Here is a 21,411-nt window from a genome sequence, read left to right as displayed (position 1 = left end):
CTACAAGATTAACTTGTTCTGATTTATATGCATATTATCCCCTCAGTAGAAGTTATATGTAATATTGTTACTATAGTGATTCACATGTTTGATATCAAATTGGTATGAATCATGCCGAGGAGACCATACCACATCATTGTAGTGAGTGGTGAGGAATAACTTGGACCATGTGCTGCCTAATGTTGGGTGCTACATAACCACTGAATGAATTACAATAGAATCTGAGATATACATGACAGGAAACGTGCCAGAAGGCACCTTGATGCTCACCTAACAACCAATGGCAGCATACACAGCAGGCAGATCAGGACATAAACCAACACACAGTACTGCTTTGATGCCATTTTCACACTACAAAATCCTATTTTAACTTCACACAGCTGAGTACAGCTTTGACAGGAATGAATGGTCCTGAAGGGGTCATAAAGTACATACAAATTATTTTTGGCTGCTGATATAATTAAATGTACTTTAGGAGCTTTCCTACACTGGACTACATTTTGAATGTCTACTGTGTAAGTTCTGGCTTGTGCTGAAATACTTTTATATTCATTTCAAAGCTTGCACTGGAACAGATTTTCACTAGCTATATATAGCCTTTTAGGGGTTCCTTTGGGAATTGGTCATCACTGAGAGAATAAATAGAGGTTATGCTGACCAGGACAGGTTGCTGGAAGTGGGAGGAAAAGGAGGAGGACAACAATGCAGGATACCATATTAGACAACCATTCTTACGAACAAATCTGTTTCCTCAACTTCAGCTAAGATAATCTGCACTTCACAAAAGAGTCAACTAAAATTTGGCAGTTGCTTTAGCTACAAATGTGGCCAAAAAGCAGGACAAGGACAGTCTTGCTTACAGATGTCAATACTGAGTAGTTGCCAGTGTGTATGAGCTGAGAGCTGTGGATTTATGCCTTGTGGCATGGCTAGGTATGTGATAGTGACACACAAAACGCATAAATGGAAGGGTTGGTTTCTGATTGATGGAGATTGATGTCAGGGTAGTGAATTAAGTAGTGGACAAAGCAGTTAAATTATTTAAAAATGAACAAACTCCCTTTAATAACTCATATCATATTTTTATATCTTTTTCTCCACTTCATCTATTCTCTTAGAGCAACCTTCCTTGCTATCATTCGCATTCTTACTTCTTCCCATTGCTTCCTGAGCATTTGTCTGGAGGATTTCATGTCACCTACGAATACAAGGGGGTCAATCCTTCTCTCCACCCTCTCGAGTTCAGTGCACTGCCAGAAAACATTAGTGTTTATTTTCATGTATCTTTAGACTTTCCTCAAAGCAGCCTCAATGCACCTCCTCTTAGGAAGTTCAGGCTTTCTTTAAGTGGTACTGACTCCCCATGATTCTGACCTCCCAGCTGATGCATGGGTCACATTGACAGCATGCAACTATCATTTAGCAAAACCAGCAACATGAATTTAGCATGATGCTTCCAATGAATGTGCACAGGTCATATAGTTACAGTGACCCACACATATTATCAGTGATTCGTCACTTTAACTCTCACCTTTCCTGAACATAAATTCTACAAAGAAATATAATGGCTTCAAATACTGTAGGCTTTACTTTTTGGGAATACTGTGAAAATTCACTTGCCAGAAATCCATCATGAATCAAGACAATTGTGAATTTTTGGAGTACACGTAAATGTACAAAATAAGAATGCATTTTAGAATCCTGGCACTCCCTGTCCAGCAGCATTGTGGGAAAAGCTCTTGCCAAAGTTTAATTCAAGGCAAACTATGGATGGAAAACAAATGGTGGTCTTCCCAGCAATGCCCACATCCCATATATGGATAATGAAAAAGAAAATGACAGCGATAGGTTAAGGAGACAGCTCAACATCCTTTCACACAAACAATTAGGAAGAAGCAATTAATGCTGTTTTTAACAGCAACATTCATATTCCAGTCACAAACTTAAAAAATACATTGAAGTGTGTTTTTTAGATCAATCTGTTTCTATTGTAACAGAGAGTGCAATATTAATATGAACCCTAAGGATATCCCAACTCAAGGCAGTAATCATGGAATTGGCTATGAGATATTAGTAAAAATGGTACTGAATAGAATTTCCTCCCAAACTGCAATGTGGGTCTACCTACAGCACATGAACTGCAGTGGTTCAAGGAGGGAGTTCATCACCACCTCCTCAAGGGAAACTAGTGATGGTGTAAATGCTGGCCCAGCCAGTGATGCCCATGTCCAATGCGAGAATTTTTTTTTAATAAATGAGAATAGGTTGATGGAAAGGAAGCAGAAAGTAAGGATTAAGAGCACATTTCAAGTCAGCAAGCTGCATGTCGTAGGTGAGTGCTGAGATATTAACTATTTAATATCTATCTTAATATCTTCATTGAAGAGATAGCAAGCAGTGTAGCAAAGTTTACAGAGAAAAATAACTCCTCTCAAGTATGAGTCAGGAATCAAATATTTCATTCGAGATTATCCAAGGATGATTTCAATTTCCGAAAGAACTTCTCACGATTAAGGTTTACAATATATATTTACAGTCCTCAACATCATACAAATTGATGTTATCACAATGTTCATCCCTGACTCTTCTGGTTTCCATTGTGATTCAATCATCTTGTATGGACATCAGGTTCCCTTAGCTCCTTTTGGTACTGAATACTAAGCTTGCACGGGCTGTAAGCTAACATGCCCGAAACCACGCTTCGTCAACTATCCAATCATGCCCAGGAAGAAATTAAGCATAATCCCAGCACTTATTTCAAGACACGCATATACTTTAATTTTAACCCCACTAATATTAATTCCTTCTCATCCCTATTTCAATGGGAGTATAATCTGTAAGGAGATCACAAAGAGGCTGCACAGAGAAATAGGCAAGTTAACTGAGTGAGAAAAAAGGTGACATATTGAGGAGAAGGAGGGATGGTGTGAGACTATTCATTTCTGTAATAAGAATAGAAAAATAGAATAGTTTTTACAAGGTGTGAAACTTGTAAACATTGATGTTCAGAGTCACTTTGAGAATCGTCATACAAGAAACATAGACATTTAGCATGCAGATGTTACAAGCAATTAGGAAGGCAAATGGCATGTTGACATGATTTAAAAAGCTTCTAAATGCCAAGAATGAAGAATTTTTGTTACAATTGTTTGGACCTTTCCTGAGACCACACCTGGAATATTGTGCACAATTTTGGCCATCATACCGAAGGAAGGTTATACTTAACTTGGAGGCTGTATAACAGAGGTTCACTAGATTGATTGTTGAAATTAAAGGGTTGTCCAATGATGATTGGCTGAGTGAAACTCTCTGTAGACATGATTGCAGTAAAATATGTAAGATTTTGAATGGGTGTTAGACAGAAGACACTGAGCATGGAATCTTGTTAGGCTCTGAATGACTTGTGCTATGGGGAGATTAGATTACTTACAGTGTGGAAACAGGCCCTTCGGCCCAACACGTCCACACTGACCCACCTAAGCGCAACCCACCCCCCTACACCTAACACTACGGGCAATTTAGCATGGCCAATTCACCTAAACTGCACATTTTTGGACTGTGGGAGGAAACCGGAGGAAACCCATGCAGACACGGGGAGAATGTGCAAACTCCACACAGTCAGTCACCTGAGGCGGAAATTGAACCCGGGTCTCTGGCGCTGTGAGGCAGCAGTGCTAACCAATGTGCCACCAGTGGTAGAACTGAGTGAGATGTTCAGCAAGGCTCATCTCAATGTCAAGATTATCTTGCTGCATCTTGTGTGCTTTTCTCAAGTAAAGTGCCAAGTTTCTCTAAAAATGGTGCATGATCTGATGGGATGGAAGTAAGAGGTGAAATTTACTATGAGGGTTGAACCAACAATTAATGCAGCGAGTTTGGAAAGATTTGGTGAGAAGACATACTTCTTCTTGTGGCGAGGATCACTCGATCAGAACAGGGCAAGTCACCCTTAGCTAAAAAAAAATAAGATTAATCCCGGAGAGATTGATCAGCCAGACAAAACAATCTAGACCACGGAGGATAGTCTTAGGAAAAGGGCCAAACATTTCAGACTGAGATGAGGAGTAAACTCCCCACTGGAAATGCCTTTAGAATTCTCTACTCTAGAAAGTTGTCAATGCTCCATTTTTTGAATATATTTAAGGTTGAGATTAATTAATTAAGATAATTTTATTAATCTCCCAGGAAATCAAAGGATATGGGGAGCAGGCAATAAAACAGAATTGAGGCTGAAGGTCAGACACAGTTGTATTGAATGGCAGAGGAGGGCGAAGATGCCATATGGACTACTATTACTCTTTTTTTAAAATTAATACTCATGGTATCAACACAAAATAAGTAGTAGAGAAAGTCTGGATGGCAATAAGAAGAAGGATTAGAAATTAGGAGATTAGAGTCAATATTTAAATGTACTATCCAATAAATAGTCAAGATTTATAAAAGGTCAAATATTTAAAAGGAGATAACAAACTTTGACAAAATGAATGGGAAATTTGATTGTGGAAAGTCAAAGTGTGACACAGATATTAAATAATTATCTTACATCAGATTTTCCTGCTGATGGTGAAAATTAAAATGTACATATGTTGTGAAAGGATGCAGAAAAATAATTATTGAACATATAAATGGGTTTGTGATGTTCCAGTCCTGTGTTATTTTATTTGAATTCAAATTAAATAAATTATGTTTCAGCAAAATTATCTCAGTTCCTAATGGATACAGTCTCAATTTACCCCAAATACTGGCAAATTGGCAACCTGATTCAGAGAAATCAAAATTAATCTAGTATACAATGAAATAGGATTAACTAATAACTAAAGAGTGAGAATTCCCTGAAATTGCAGTGGTAATAATATGATTGAGTTTTACATTCAATTTGAGGGAGAGAATAATGTCCAAGACTATGATTCTAAACTTAAGGGCATGAAAGCAGATCTGGTTAAAATGAGCCGACAAATTAGATTGGAGGTTACGTAAATAGAGATGCAGTGGCAGAAAATTAAAGATACCTTTTAGAATACAGGTTGTTCTTCTATAACACATGTTTTGCTAATGTGAATTCGCTGTAACATGATTGATGAATTTTAAACGTGTGTTGGCTATAACACAATTACATTGCTAACACTTCAAGTGCTGTTTCTAAAGTGTAATTTTTCTATAATGCAGAGTGGCACAAGAGTGCAACCATGGCACTATATGAGAACTACCTATAGTCAGGATAGATGCATTCCAAATAGAAAGAAAAAATCTAAGGGGTGGATCCACTATTCATTGTTAAAGTTAAAGATAATATCAAACTTAAAGAAGAAACATACAATTTTGAAAAGATGGGTGACAAGTCAAAAGATTGCAGAGAGTATATAAAGCAAACAAAAAAAATTGAAAAATAAATAAAAGTGAAAGACTAAAGTATGAGAGAAGGCTGGATTGATAGTAAGAGTTTCTAAAAATTGTTAAAAATAAGAGGAATTAACAAAGTGAACATTGGTCCTGTCAAAAGTGAGTCTGAGGAATTAATAATGGAAAATAAGGAAATGGCACAGAGATTTAACAATTTGCATTGTTTTAACTGTAAAGAATGCAAGTAATATCCCAAAAATATTGTTAATTCAGGAAATGGGAGTAGGGAGGAACTAAAGATGATTATTATCACCTGGGAAATGAAACTGAGTGAACTGTTGGAGCTGTGTTTTGGCTAGTCCCTAGATTCTGATGGACTTTATCCTGGGATCTTAAAACAAAACAATTGCGGCTAGTGAGTCAGGTGATGCATTGGTTCTAATTCCTTCAAGTTGTAAGATAGAAAATGCAGCTACTTTAATCAAAAACAGTAAACAACATGTCATTTAGCTTTACAGGTCTCATAGAAAAAATGTTCAAGGCCATGTCCAAAGATTTATAGCAGGGCAATCAGAAGCTTTTTAGGTAACTAGGTAGAGTCAACATGGCTTTGTGAAAAGGAAATCATGTTTAATCAATTTAATAGAGTTCTTTGAAGAAATAACGCATGCACTGGATAAAAGGGTACTAGTGGATGTACTGTATTTAGAATTTCATAAAGCATTTGATAAGGTATCATATCAAAGGTTACTAAGGAGAATAAAGGCTTATGGTGTAGTGGGTGATATATTAGCATTGGTCACCGATTGTTAGCTAACAGGAAACAGATTATAGACATAAAAGAGTATTTTGCTGATCAGCAAGATTTAATGAGTTGTGAAAAGGACACGAGGATGTTACAAAATAGAAAGGTTAAGTGAGTGGGCAAGAATCTGGTATATGATGTATAATGTGAGAAAATGTAAAATTGTCAATTCTGGAATAAAAAAATAAACTTGATTCATTTTATTTAACCGGTGAGAGTTTACAGAGCTCTGATATATTGTACATCTGTTTCTGTGTCAGTATTGGCCTCCTTATTTAAGGCAGGTTGTAAATGCATTGCAAGCAGTTCAGAGAAGGTTTACTAGACTAATAGCTGGAATGGGTGAGTTGTCTAATGAGGACTGGCTGACAGGCTAGGCTTGTATCTGCTGCAGTTCAGAAGAGTAAGAGTCAATTTGTTTGGAAGATATAAAATTCCTCAGTGGTCATGACTATGCGGATGTGGGAAAGATGTTTCATCTTGTGGGAGAATCTAGAACTACAAGTCATCATTAAAACATAAAGAGCTGCCTATTTAAGATGGAGCTGAGGAGATTTTTTTTTCCACTCTCAGAGCATCATGAGTGTTTGGGGTGATGGAAGCAAACCTTTTGACTGGTTTGAAGGTACAGATAGATAGAATTTTGGTAAGTAAGGGAGTGAAAGATTGTCAGGCACAGGTGGGAATAAAGTTACAATCAAAGTGGCCATGATTTTGTTAAATTGTGGAACAAGCTAACGAGGCCAAATGATCCACCCCCACCCCCGGTCCTAATTGATATGTTGGCATGTGAGTGTATTACTGAAATGGCAGTTGTATTGTTAACTGATAATCAATACTTGTTAATTACGTGCAGGAACTCACAAGTTAAAGAATGATATATAGGTAACTAACTGGATGGGTCTGTAGAAAGCATCACATTTACACTGAGTAATCAGACTAGTGGACCGAAGAGCTAAATTGTCATGATTCAGAGATGCTGGTGTTGGACTGGGGTGTACAAAGTTAAAAATCACACAACACCAGGTTATAGTTCAACAGGTCTAATTTGAAGCACACTAGCTTTCGGAGCAACGCTCCTTCATCAGGTGATTGTGGAGGGCTCGATCGTAACACAGAATTTATAGCAAAAATTTACAGTGTGATGTAACTGAAATTATACATTGAAAAATTGATTGTCTGTTAAGCCTTTCATCTGTTAGAATACAATGATGGTTTCACTTCTTTCATGTGTAAATCACAAAACCCTTTTTTTTAAAGTTGCATTCTCGGGTTAGCTGTTAACAATGGTGATAGCTAGACAATATGTTGAAAGTGTTAGCCCCTGTGTTCTCTGTCTATGACCTCATGTTTAGATTGATTCCAATCTAAGAAGTGAAATAGCAGAGTTTTACATAAATTCATGCAGTTTTTGAGCTCAGAGTTCGACATGAATCTATGTGGTTTTTGAGCTAAATGATTTGGATGACAGACTGGCAAACTCTGGATTTCTGACATTCAGAAGTCAAGATCAATTTCACCTTCTATGAAGTGAAAAGATGTATTTGGTACTTCTAACCATTACAATATCAAACCAGCCCAGTAATTTATAATGATTCATGCTTGGATCATTCTCATGCGGAAATGAAATTGTATTGAAGTTACTATTTGAATGAGCTCCAAGCAGAAAAGATACTCAACATAATCTGTCAGGTAGTAAGGGTATTTTGAAATTAATTGCAATAAACCATTCATTGTTTAATATATCTACAGTCATTTAAAAGCACAGAGGAAGAACACAAGAGAACAGAAAACGGGGAGGAGCAAGATGAATCTGAAAATCTTCTCTGCAAGCGCACCCTATCCAACAAATCAAGCACCAGAAGTGGTAATGAGACTGAAATTGAAGTGGAAGAAAATAAGGCAGAGGTAATGGAATCTCAATCTTAAATTTACTCCTAATTTTATAAGTAAAGCAATTACAATTGTTTTATCACAGATTACTATTAACTAACCAATTAACCAATTCAGACAAGAAGGAATTTTTGATCAGTCACGTGTCTGACATTTGCAGAAATCTTCTAATTTAAGAAAGTAAACTATGACAAAACCTGTGCTGTGGATTTCTGCCTGTGCATTAGTCCATGCATCTGAGATTATCCAGCTTTGGTGCAGGTTGGCAGAGACCAGCACATTTACTGGTGTTTAACCAGCAAATACCATGTAACTCACCAGAGCAAGGCATCCTACTGATTGGCCAGCATACTCCTCCAGGGTCAGGGTGTCCTCTGGCAATTTGATTCATAGTGAGCCAGACCAGCTTATTGATTTCCATCATTTGCAGTTCTCTTAATTTTTCTGTTCAGCTTATTGATCCTGTAGTTTTCTGAAGTATTACGAGTCTGCCTGGCTCAGATATCAAATTGTCAAATCTCCCTTGACCATTTTTGATATTTGGAAGTGTGACCTTTGTGTTGCTATGCCACCACCTCAATTCCAAACTTCAACTAACTCAATGCCTCTTCACTTCAAGGACGATCATGACTAGTTAGTTGAGAGTTCTGAAGTGCCAAGAAAATCTCTATTGTAAAGCATTAAACTTGATAAAAAACGGATATTCAGAAAAAAACCTGCACATTTTCCAAGATGTTTTATGGTTGAATGAAGTAATTGGCTTGGCTGGTACCCTTATGTGTGATTGGTAATGAATGATTGATATAATTAACCATACAATTCTCCTCCGAAAGTGTCATCCAGCTGGATGGAACTACCTCAGGTTGCTCAAAGCTCTGATTTTTCTGATGGTTGGAATTTTATATTCCATCTTAAGATAGTATGTAGTGACTCTTTTTTAGACCACCTTGTCTTCACCAAAATGCTCAGTGGCATATGGATCTGACTGAAATATCCATTGATATGCATGTAACAAATAGCATAGCTTTGTCTGATGCTTATCTTTTTGAAATAGGAAGAAAAACTCCGAAGTGTTTCATTTCTAAAACTTTTCAAATTGAACAAATCAGAGTGGCCATACATATTTCTGGGAGTCATAGGTGCGAGTATCAATGGAGCAACTCATCCTGCCTTTTGCATTATATTTGCAAAGATTATTAGTGTAAGCATGCAACACCTTTTCAACATTTATTTTTATTACACTGTGCATATAATACTTTGCTGCCGTTAATTTGTGTTATGGCTTAAAAAGTGTATGATATATACATATTGTAATTTGGGATATGGATTTGGGGAGGTGGATGATGTAGGTCAATTCAATGGAACTATTTTATTTTTAACAAAAACAAAGCAGAAATTAATTTGGAAAAGTGACTTAAGTTTATCAACTCCAAGAAAGTATGTGACTGCATATGTGACTATATGGCATGCAATGCCTTCATTGCTCAGCCCTTTAAGTATCAGAGTTGGGACATTATGTTGCAGTTGTACAGGACATTGGTGAGACCTCTTTTGAAGTGTGTTCAATTCAAGTCACCCTGTTTTAGGTAGGATATTATCAAGCGGGAGAGTGTTTGGACACAATTTACCAGGATGTTGCTGGGAATGGAGGATTTTAATCATAAGGAGAGGCTGGATAAGCTGGGACTTTTCACTGGTTCGTTAGAGGTTCAGGGGTGATCTTATAGAGGTTTATTAAATCATGAGGGGTGTAAAGTAAGGTGGATGGCAGGTGTCTCTTCCTTAGGATGGGGGATTTCAAGAATAGAGGGCATGTTTTTAAGGTGAGAGGAGAAAGATTTTAAAAAGACATAAGGGCATTTTTTTTTAACACAGGCAATGATTTACTTGTGGAATGAACTTCCAGCGAGAGTGATGAATGCGGGTACAGTTACAGCATTTAAAAGACATTTAGATAAGTACACGAATAAGAAATGTTTGGAGGGATACGTGCTAAGTGCAGGCAAGTTTGGGATTATGGTAGGCATGGACTCGTAGGGCCGAAGGGTCTATTTTCATGCTCTATGACTATATGCAATAAAGTGCCTGACTGGAATCCATGTAGGGCTAAAGGACAAATGTTGAGTTTGTGACAAAGAATGAAAACACATTAAGGCTGTAAGTTTGATTTTGTCTTCAGAATATAAGTTGGAAAGTTTCTGAACAGAAGAATTAGGAGTTAAGATCAGAAACAAGTTTAGTTTAGTTCAGGGAAACTGGTCACTATCGCCAAAGAGTTTTAATTTGTGAAGCTTGCAAGGAAGGAGAGTTTGTATAGAAATCTTCAAATTGTTAGAAGTGAAAAAGTTTAGGCCTTCAGAATTGTGAAGTGTTCATATTAGCAAACTAAGAAAGCAATTGTAAAATTCTCTCACAATCCAAGAATAAAAAACTGAGAGGAGTCAGGTAAATAGAAACAAAATGTTGAGATAGGAGTGAAATTGCTTTTGGCTTGAATTTCTGTAAAAGGATCAAATTTGGAAACAGGTTAAAATTTGTTTCGCTGTTTGTGTTAAGGTTTTTTTCTAACTTTATAGATGTAATAAACAAATGTCTTGGTATTAAAGAGCTTCTGCACCCTCATGTGAGGTTTTTTTTCTGACTGACCACCGCAGTAACCAATTGCAAAACATCACTCTGAGGATCTCTCAAACCAGGTTTCATTCTCCAATTGGAATTGTCCAGTATTTTCATCAGTTAGTGTCATAACACTTTTATACGGATTGGAATCTTCTTTTTTTGAGGAGACAGTAGTTTGGTAATTCTGTTCCTGCCTTCGTTTGGTTTGAAGCAGATGATGTCAGAACAATATTTGAGAGTATACTCAACTATGTTGTAGCCTCTTCTTGCAACTCCTGCTTTGCAGGTTCAGCAGCTGTAACTCCCCTTTTCTCACACTGCCTTCCTACTTCCCACCATGTTTATGTTAAGTGACTATCAGCCCATATAATTGGCTGTGTATCTACTCCATCTTTTTAACCTGCTATCGATGTTGCTAGCATTGAGATATAAAATTAACCCCCTCCCATCCCTACCTTGCTCAGGCCTTATGGCGAGAGGTGAAGAATGTCCTCTCGTCTAATTGTATGTTGCTAGGAAGTGAAAAAGGATGTTATGGCACAAAGGAGAGAAAATGTTTCACATTAGCAATGCAAAACAGATTAAAAGCAAATGAGAAGGTAATTTTTCACTGCACTAGCTTTTAGTTCCCACTGACTTGGAAAATATTTTCTTTTTCTAAAATTCAGACCAAGTAAAAGTAACAGTAGAGAGATTAGGAAATGGTTGAAATGTAACTCTGCAAATTTCATGCAAAGATGATTGGGGTTGGTGAAAAATTGACTGTCCATTCACTTAGGCTTGTTTCTCATTGCTGTAGTGCATCTCCTCATTGGTAACCAGGTTCCTAGTTATTTCACAGAGTTCGAGTTGGGGCTGGAGAGGGGATGTGGGGAAGCCTAGGATAAGGGTGAGAAGAGACATTTATTTCATTTAAATTAGAGTTACCAAATTTCATTAATACAGAGCTATTGGCATAAAATTTTCAAAAATAAAATTTCACAGTAAGATATAATTCCCTCAACATGAGGACAACGAGCAACTAGGACGATAGGACAATAGGACGATGATAGCAATTGTGATCTGCTTCTTCTAGATCACAGCCAAAACACCTCAAAATTTTTCCTCCTGTTGTTATGTATCTCTTAACTAAAGTACTGTTTAATCTTTCACAGTTAATCTATTTTGTTTCTTCCTCCAGATCTTTACTGAAACTGATAAAGCAGTGATCAGGCAACAAGCTGATCTTTATTCGATTTTGTTCTTTGTTATTGGTTTAATTTCGTTTGTTACATATTTCTTACAAGTAAGTATCTTATGCTGCAAATAGTACAGTCAATAATGTCTCAATGTAGTTGCATTGTATTTTCAAAGTGACTGCAACAAATAAAAAAATTATTGTTGTCTCAAAATATAACCTGGAGACTTAATGGCTCTTTGCCATTCAAAATATTGGAAAAACTTTATCAAATACAGTTTTCTAAATATTATGTTAGACAAACAATAACATCCAAATCAAACAGAAGAGAAATAATATTAAAAATGAGCTAAAATAAAATTAGAACAGCAAAATGGAAATACAAAAATGTCCCTGTGGATTTTAAACATTTAGGATAGTAAAAATGTGAAAATGATTTATTTAAAGTTTCACATTCAGCACATGAATTAGGTTCTGGGTATAAAGACAGCCATAGGCACTTTAGTGTGCCTTTAAAAATATTTAATAGCATCTTTAAGGCAGTAGTTTATAATGCACATAATTTACATTTCTGTGGGAGGAGCTAGTTTCTTTCCCTACATTCTGATTATTTAAGAGCCAGTACCTCAAACTCAGGACTAAGGTCATAATTTATCGGGCAATAGTGATTGCCATGTTTCTGTATGCTTCAGCATCTTGCACAACTAGCAGCAGAAAAAGTGTTGGACAAGTGACAAAAAAGGCGGGCCAACAGTCGCATTTTATTACTAAACCCAACTTGTATAGTATTCAGCATTGGAATACTAATCGCTGAAAACCAGCTCGACTGGGTTATATATATTATGCCTAGCCCCATTGCTCTATTTGGAACTTGGTTGTGGTAGGAGACACCTAGGAAGACAGCTGAAATAATTTGGGAAGGCCTCAGAGTATCCCTGAATAGGTGAGCACGGCTGCCAATTTATGAGCTATCAAAATTGAAAGGCACTGAACATTTATTGGGTAACTGTGGAGGCAAATTGAGTTGTCAGGGGAGCATTCAAACTTCATTGAACTAACCCTTCCAATACCACCACAGGCTGCAAATTGCACAATTGATGAACCAGTTATCTCGGAAATATTGGAATGGGACAAAGTCACCCTTGATCATGATGTACTGCCTCAGAAGAAAATAAATACACAGAAACGAACTATAGTTTGTCCACAGGCAGCTCTACTGGACTGCCAATGCCAATGTTTGGCTATGACAATCATATACTGTATTCCCATCAATGCTACTTTAATTCTGTCATTGAGCCATTTTTCTTCGAATGAATTAGTATCAGCTAAGATCTGAAATTCTAGGTGCAATAGTGCTAGCCACTATTTTTTGTCAGACTGTCAACAATTCTGTTATCTTTTGAAATTGTTTTTAGTTCTTTGAAATCAATCTACTCATGCATAGCCATGGTAGTCTGATCAAAAATGATTATTTTTCTGATAAGTTTCTTTGAGTTGCCAGTTTCAGTGAGTTAATGTTTGTTGTCGTTTAGTTCTTTAGTTTATGAAGTATCATTTCTTTATCATTATACTGATTTCTTTAAATTCATCTTTCTTGCTAAACATTTGGTTTCCCACTTTTTTCCAGAATTTGTTGTATGTTTTCTATTGTAAAGACAGATGCAATGCACTAATTTAGTGTCTCTTTGTTGATAATTCAGTAGCAGAGTTTATTTTCTGATCTCAAGTCTTGTGTTACTCTGTTTCCATTTCCTATTTTCTCTTGCCTTACCAATTTTTGGATCACCGCTACTGAATTCCAAAATCCACCCAATCTTCAGAAATCTTTTTATGAACACTCGAAGCCTTTTCCTTTGATCTAAAGCTATTAATTGCTTAGTTTTGTCACACTTGAATATCTTTTGTGTAGTGTTTCTCCCTTAAAAGAAATATATATTTGTTGTAAATTATGTCTTAATCCTTTAAATCCAAGCCCATTGTTTGTCTTTATCAGCTGGGTTTTCCAAGTGACAAAAAAGGTGGGCCAACAGTAGCATTTTATTACTAAACCCAACTTGTATAATATTCAGCATTGCCACACTCAGATTGCGACTCCACTCCTTCGCATTTCTGATAGGAGGTTCCGATTAGGGCTCCTTCAGAAATGTGGAACATGTCGTAACTCTGGCAGGTCTGTGCAAGATCGTAGGGGTAAAGCAGGCCATGCCCCCTTTGCACAGTAGTTTATTGCTGTATTCTGTAACTTAAACAGCCAGTGTCAGAAGCAGACACTTTTACAGATCCTGTGAAAGGGTAGGTAGGTAAGGTAAATGTGAGGTTAGGATGCAAGAGGGTAGCATGGTAAGGTGCCAGTGGAATCTTCATTTTCCCAGGAAATTCTCTTCAGGTTTGTAATATCAGGGACGTGGTAGAGTCCCCAATGCAAAACTCCCCTCTATGCTGCAAAATGGCCATTTGGCAACTATAAAATCTGGGCATATATCTTTTAATGTTGTTTTCCAATCAACTTTAGTTCACTCTTTCCTCATAGCTACATCACTTTGCTTTGTTTAATGGCAAGACCCTTGTTTTGGACAATTAACTAACTTCCAAACTCATTCCAATTTTCCAACATACAATGGTCTCTCTTTCCTAGAGATCCCTTCGTTACAAGGTTATTAATTAACCCTTTCCCATTGTACAACACTAGAACCAATAACCTATTCATAACTGGTTCTTCAAACTACTGATACAGAAAACTATCTTAGATACATTCTATATGTCCTCCTCTATTACAAATTTGTTTTGCCCAGTCTGTATGAATATTAATACTTTCCATATATACCATATTACCCTTATGATATGAACCTCTAATTTCCTGATTTATACTGTGCTCTACATTACAACTACTGTTAGGGGACTTAATCAAAAATGCACAAAATACTTTCTTCCCTTGCTATTTCATGGTCAGTTGTATGCTAACAAACAGCTGCACAAGTTGATTTTGTCAGAATGTGAAAGATAAATCAAGAGTGAAAATTGGAGACAGTACCTCAGTATTAAGCACTGCCAGAAAAAATAGTTTTATTTTCATTTGGATACAAACTGACCATCAGAGAACAGACTATGTATGGGCAAAAAAGCAATAAATAAATGCAATGTATAAATACTGTTTGGGGCTACAAGTCTAATGGAAAGGACAGCCTAAAGTGGTGGAAAAATAATGGTACAATATTACCCATATATAGATAGTAGTTTCAAATGTATGAGGTACTGTATGGTGCAGAAATTATAACGACTTCCCTGTTTCCAAATTGGAAACTCAAGCCCTCACAGGGCTTAACACCAAGTTTTTGTTTTACATGGTCTATGAACAATGACACCAACAGATAAATAAAAATACAATGCTATTTTTGAAAAGGTTAATGAACATACGTTATCCCAATCTGTCAACAATGTAAAGATTTTAAAAGTTTACTTTTGGCTTTTTGAAATGTTCTGGTAATGGGATAATGATCTAAGAATTATCATATGAAGTTTGCTTTGTTATTTTTCAGGGCTTTATGTTTGGAAAGGCTGGGGAAATCCTCACTCAGAAACTGCGATCTATGGCCTTCAAGGCAATGTTACGTCAGGTTTGTAATTGTGATGCAACATGGTGTAATGTTCATGAACTCTTTTTAGGTCTAAAACGTGGCTGATTTATATTGTTTCAAGAGGAATAGGCTGAGAAATGTTTTCTCATTAATCAATGTGTCCTTAGTGCCAACTCATGAAGAGAGAATTCCCTGGCTACCAATTTCATGACACGCCTGAGTAAATGTCTGAGTCTACAACAATCTGTTTGAAAAGCTAATGTCATATTGACCCCCAGATGAGCTTCTGACAATTTATCTCACCATCGCTTACATTGCCAATTTATGTCAGCAGCTTGACTGATTCTGCCTCTGCCTCCATTTATCTGCTGCTGAAAACTTTTGGTGACCTCTAAACTATATTATTCCATTTATATGTTGAACCTGTCGCACCGTCCATAATCTTTTGGCCATTTGCCCTAATTTCACCTTATTTGGGTTTGTATCATCACGTACTTTAAAGTATGAAAGGCACAGTACAAATATAAGTTGTTATGTTGGCGAACAGAACCGAAGGAGAATATTTCTGTGGCTATTTGTCATTAATGATAAATGTCTTTTTGATTTAACTTTCTCCTTTTATTTTCTGAATCTTTTTAAATTGTATTTTCTGTGGCGCTTTATAAACATCCATTTACATCAATAGGTTTGAAGTGATTACATGTCATGAAAATTTGTTTTAAGAGCCCACTATAGGAATTAAGGACTTCTGTTCCAAGTTTCGTATAATACAGCTCATGAATGTATTTTATCAAGATATCTGGCATGTATTAACTGAGATTACCAGATAGGTATTTGACAGTCTTCATTCTCTTTGCTTAAGATGCCACTTTTCTGCCAAGTTTTTGGTTACTTTGTCCTATTATCTCCCTGTGTGAATTGGTTTCATACATTGACAATCTTCCTGAGGAACACCTTGGGAATTTTCTAATACATTAAATGCTCCATTTAAATTCATGTTGCAGCTATAAGATGCAAAGTAGTATGAACTAACACGCACGCACACATGCATGCACAGACACAGTATATTGCATATTGTCAAAAGTCAAAACTGTCAAAATATGCAGCAATCTATAAATTGTCAGTGCTAGTAATATTTCACTTTGGTTCTCCATTCCATTCATAGTTTCTGCTTCATTCTGTCTCTAGGAGATTGCTTGGTTTGATGATAAGAAAAATAGCACTGGTGCCCTAACCACAAGACTGGCAACAGAGGCATCACAAGTCCAAACAGTGCGTAACTTGTTCTTTGTACACATTCCAAAGTTCTGCATTTATCATACATTGTCAGCTATTGAAATCACTGATTTTAAAAAATGTTATTTGACAGGTCATGGATGTATTGTATGATTAAATGGATTGAGAACTATGTTTTTAGGTATAATTATGTAACTTCAATAAAGAGTTTGCATTACACAAAATTACATTTGTACTTTGGGCAAAAATGAGTAAAAGATATGATCCTAGATCCCACAAGGCAGCTTTGACCTCCCCTCTGCTATTATGATCTTTCTCTCTCCTTCTCTCCGAAGATCGTATGAGGAAAGACTGAGACACTTGGGGCTGTTTTCATTAGAGAAAAGAAGGTTTAGGGGTGACTTGATTGAGGTGTACAAGATGATTAGGGGGTTAGATAGGGTTGACAGTGTGAACCTTTTCCCGCGTATGGAGTCGGGTATTACAAGGGGGCATAGCTTTAAATTAAGGGGGGGTAGATATAGGACTGAAGTTAGGGGTAGGTTCTTCACTCAGCGAGTCGTAAGTTCATGGAATGCCCTGCCAGTAGCAGTGGTGGACTCTCCCTCTTTATGGGCATTTAAGCGGGCATTGGATAGGTATATGGAGGATAGTGGGTTAGTATAGGTTAGGTGGGCTTGGATCGGCGCAACATCGAGGGCCAAAGGGCCTGTACTGTGCTGTATTCTTCTATGTTCTATGTTCTATGTTCTCTCTGGGGAGCGAGAACTCTATTCTCTGAATCTATAAAGGCATTGAATATAAAAGCAGGGATGTACTTTGAATATAAAAGCAGAGAAGTACTTCTGAGGCCCTATAAGGTTCTGATCAGACCACATTTGGAGTATTGTGTGCAGTTTTGAGCCCCATATCTCAGGAAGGATGTACTGGCCCTGGAGCGTGTTCAGAGGAGGTTCACAAGAATGGTCCCAGGAATGAACAACTTAACACATGAGGAATGTTTGAGGACTCTGGGTTTACACTCAATGGAGCTTAGAAGGATGAGGGGTGGTCTAATTGAAACATAGAGTACTGAATGGACTGGACAGAGTAGATGTTGGGAAGATGTTTCCATTGGTAAGAAAGACTAGGACCCAAAGACATAGCGTTAGAGTTAAGGGAAGACCTTTTAGAATGGAGATAAGGAGAAACTTCTTCAGCCAGAAAGTGGTGAAATATGGAATTCATTGCCACAGAAGGCAGTGGAGGCCAAGCCATTGAGTATATTTAAGACTGAGATAGATAGGCTCTTGGGTATCAAGGGGATCAAGGGTTATGGGAAGAAATCAGGGAAAAGTGGTTGAGAAGTTTAACACCCATGATTAAATGGTGGAACAGACTCAATGGACTGAATGGCCTAATTTCTGCTTTTACATCTTATGGTCTTATGGCCTTATGACTCCCATCCATCTTAGCATTAATCTCCTCTCCATGCTGTGGTGGCAGCTGACTTCTCCTTTATCCCCACTCCACATTCCAATCTTCAACAATCCCAGTCCCATGATGGTTTCTGTCACCCCACTCACTGAACCCCAGTGTTTGATCTTACTTCTATACCATCCCCATTTTCTACATTTCCCCCATCCCGCAGTATCCATGACCATCTTGGAGATCTGTGAGAGTAACCTCCCACTGCCGGCTCTCTCACCTGAATGCAAAAGAGTACCTCAATGTCAGCCGAATGGCAGCTAGTGGGAACATTCAATAGGACCCCCATGTCCTTGGCTTTGCCTCTCCACAGACAGTGGGGCTGTGAACCTTTCTGGCTGTGAGTGCAAATGCAGCTGTTGATGTTTCCTGGGAGCTAAGGGCAAACATTCGAATCCTATCACTGATGCTTTCCTCAGGACCAGACAAACTCCACTGATCCTTTGGAGACACCCTATCAATTTTTGTTTAACTTCTGGATGGTGCGGTGAGAGAAAATGAAATTCAGCTCCATGTTTGCATCTAAATAAATTGGATCTTACTAAATCCCCATACTACACTTGCCAACCTTCCCGTGCCTGAATCCCTCAACGAAAGAAGCAGCTGTGGGAAATAGCTAAGGTTGTCTCCCTTTGAAATCTTCAGAACCCATTTTCAGATTGCTTTCCACTTCAAGGTTTTCATTAGCAGGATTCCATTTCAGCAGGTCATGCCTTGTCTAACTAGCAATATCTGTGGAAATGGTGGTAAAATACAGACACTACTCCGTGTTGGTAACAGAACTAAAGCAGAAGAAGAAGAAGAAGAAGAAATACTCCGCTCTCCCTCTGCAAAGTGAAAAATCCCATGATAGAGAGACTCCACCTCAACACTAGCAGTGGCTTTGTCTTGGATCAGATATACCAACAAGCACTGGAGCAATTCTCCAAATTGACCTCTCTCTCCAGGCATACAATCTGTGCCTATTTGGTCAGCTCTGCACTGCCTTTCCAATGCCACAGAAAGAATGGATCATAAGACTATAAGATAAAGGAGCAGAATTTGGCCATTCGGCCCATTGAATCTACTCCACTGTTCAGTCATGGCTGATATATTTCTCAACCTCATTCTCCTCATAACCTTTAATTCCCTGACTAATCAAGAAACTATATATCTCTACCTTTCAATGACTTGGCCTCCACAGCCTTCCTTGGCAATCATCTGCTTGATAAAAACAATGACTGCAGATGCTGGAAACCAGATTCTGGATTAGTGGTGCTGGAAAAGCACAGCAGTTAAGGCAGCATCCGAGGAGCAGGAAAATCGCGTTTCGGGCAAAAGCCCTTCATCAGGAATACAGCCTGTATTCCTGATGAAGGGCTTTTGCCCGAAACGTCGATTTTCTTGCTCCTCAGATGCTGTCTGACCTGCTGTGCTTTTCCAGCACCACTAATCCAGAATCATCTGCTTGAACTAGTTTTTTTTTAGATTTCAATAAATTGTGCCTTGTTTCCTGGTTTTAAATAAAAAAATGCTTTCAATCCTTTACCAGGGGCATTTATTGGAGACAAGAGAGCAGCCTTCCAAATTCTATTCCTGTGTTAATGGAAGTCACCTAGGGACAAATTTTTGAGGGATTGCTCCTCTCTGCTACCATAGCTACGTAAACATAATTTTCATTAAACTTCCATGTTACAGGAGCTGGAGAACCCCCAGATAAATTTATCCCACAGTTAAACCGCTAGTGATGTTTGGAGGACTTGTGATGGGTCAGGGGGAGAATTTTCAATCTTGCTAACCTATCAGGGTGGCAGAGTGGCTCGGTGGTTAGCACTGCTGCCTCAGACCAGGGACCCCGGTTAGATTCTAGCCTTGGGTAACTGTCTGTGTGGAGTTTGTACATTCTCCCCATGTCTGCGTGGGTTCCTCTGGGTGCTCTGGTTTCCTCCCAAGATGTGCTGGCTAGTTGAATCCATGCTAAATTGCCTATGGTGTCCAGGGATGTGTAGATTAGGAGGATTAGCCATGGGAAAAACAAGGCTATAGGGTACAGGGGTGGATGTGAGTGGAATGCTCTCCAGGGGGTCAGTGTGGTCTCGATGGGCCAAATGACCTGTTTCTACATTGTAGTGATTCTATCAGTATCCTACCAGACTGGACTACCTGTCTGATAAAGAGCCCAATCTCCTTTCATCTCATGGAAATGAGTAGCATCCGAAGCAGGCAGGTTCCACAGATGTGAGAGTTTGCAATGCACAATGGAGGGCAAGGCATAAGAAGCAAGTAGAAAAGGTTAAAATAAAGACATAAAGGAGTGGCTAAACTAAAGGACCTAAAGGGAATTTTGAAAGAAAGGAAAGATTATTAAAGTAACAGAAGTACAAGGTCAGGCACTGTACAAGATAGACATCACTTCTTGGCACTGTCCACTTACTGTCTGAGATAATAATTAGATAAACTTCTTACAGAACGTTTACCAATTTTTATTTCATTTCAGACTGTAGGTTCAAGATTAGGACTAATAGCACAAAACATTGCAAGCATGGGAGCTGCTGTTATTATATCATTCATATATGGGTGGCAGATGAGCTTGTTGGTCCTAGCAATAGTGCCCATCCTTGCTATGGCCGGAGTGGTTGAAATGAAATCTCTAACGGGATACACAAGTCGTGATAAGAAAGAGCTTGAAGCAGCTGGAAAGGTAAAGTCAGCTCACCATGATCAATTTCAGATGATTTGAACATTAAATGTTGAAGAATGTCCTATAATGACTATGTGGATATATAACCTAATTTTTATGTGCACAACATTTTTTTCCTCTTTGGCAAACTAACATGTAGCATGGAGAAATGAATGTGTACCCCCATCCATTGTAATTCACCCACATGCACACCCATACAAACACATACACATCCACACAGACTTGCACACATGTAGACAAACAGTTGCATCCACACATATACAGACAAATGCTCAAGTCCAAACATTTCGCTCACAGCTCAGGAACACAGAAGTGGGAAATTTTCTAGTTCCATAAATCCGATCTGGGAAAATGCTGTGTAAAGTCAAGCTTTTATTGGTGGGCTTCTGAGGGAGATGGGTCGAGTGAACCCAGAATGAAAACAGAGGCTACTAACATTGGATGCACAGGGCCAGTATTTATACATTGATACTGTATAACAGTTGTTTTTAAAAATTGCTTCAGCACTCACTTCCTTCTCCCCAGACAATCTCCATGCCCCATCAGTGCCAACCCATGCCACCTCATGCTCACTTCTATGCTGCCCTATGCCTTTCCACTCATTCCTACAGCCAACCCC

At 38.0% G+C, this 21,411-nt stretch overlaps 1 protein-coding gene across 4 annotated transcripts in view; it reads left to right on the top strand.

Annotated features, from left to right (window-relative positions):
• Positions 1 to 21,411, top strand: part of LOC122549778 (ATP-dependent translocase ABCB1-like) — a 104,770-nt gene that overhangs the window by 54,659 nt on the left and 28,700 nt on the right. For 3 of the 4 annotated variants that reach the window (XM_087987082.1, XM_043689799.2, XM_043689798.2), the window contains 6 exons: positions 7,898 to 8,053; positions 9,093 to 9,239; positions 11,838 to 11,942; positions 15,371 to 15,448; positions 16,598 to 16,681; positions 20,589 to 20,792. In XM_087987082.1, the coding sequence (XP_087843208.1) occupies positions 7,898 to 8,053; positions 9,093 to 9,239; positions 11,838 to 11,942; positions 15,371 to 15,448; positions 16,598 to 16,681; positions 20,589 to 20,792 (774 nt within the window). The remainder of the gene's footprint in view (positions 1 to 7,897; positions 8,054 to 9,092; positions 9,240 to 11,837; positions 11,943 to 15,370; positions 15,449 to 16,597; positions 16,682 to 20,588; positions 20,793 to 21,411) is intronic. The other variant, XM_087987083.1, reaches the window with a different exon arrangement.

Source organism: Chiloscyllium plagiosum, unplaced genomic scaffold, assembly GCF_037043375.1.
Source record: "Chiloscyllium plagiosum isolate Xiang-an unplaced genomic scaffold, Cpla_swu_hap1 HiC_scaffold_5, whole genome shotgun sequence".
NCBI lineage: Eukaryota > Metazoa > Chordata > Chondrichthyes > Orectolobiformes > Hemiscylliidae > Chiloscyllium > Chiloscyllium plagiosum.
Note: the sequence above shows the minus strand (reverse complement) of the source record. Positions and strands in the feature narration are given on the sequence as shown.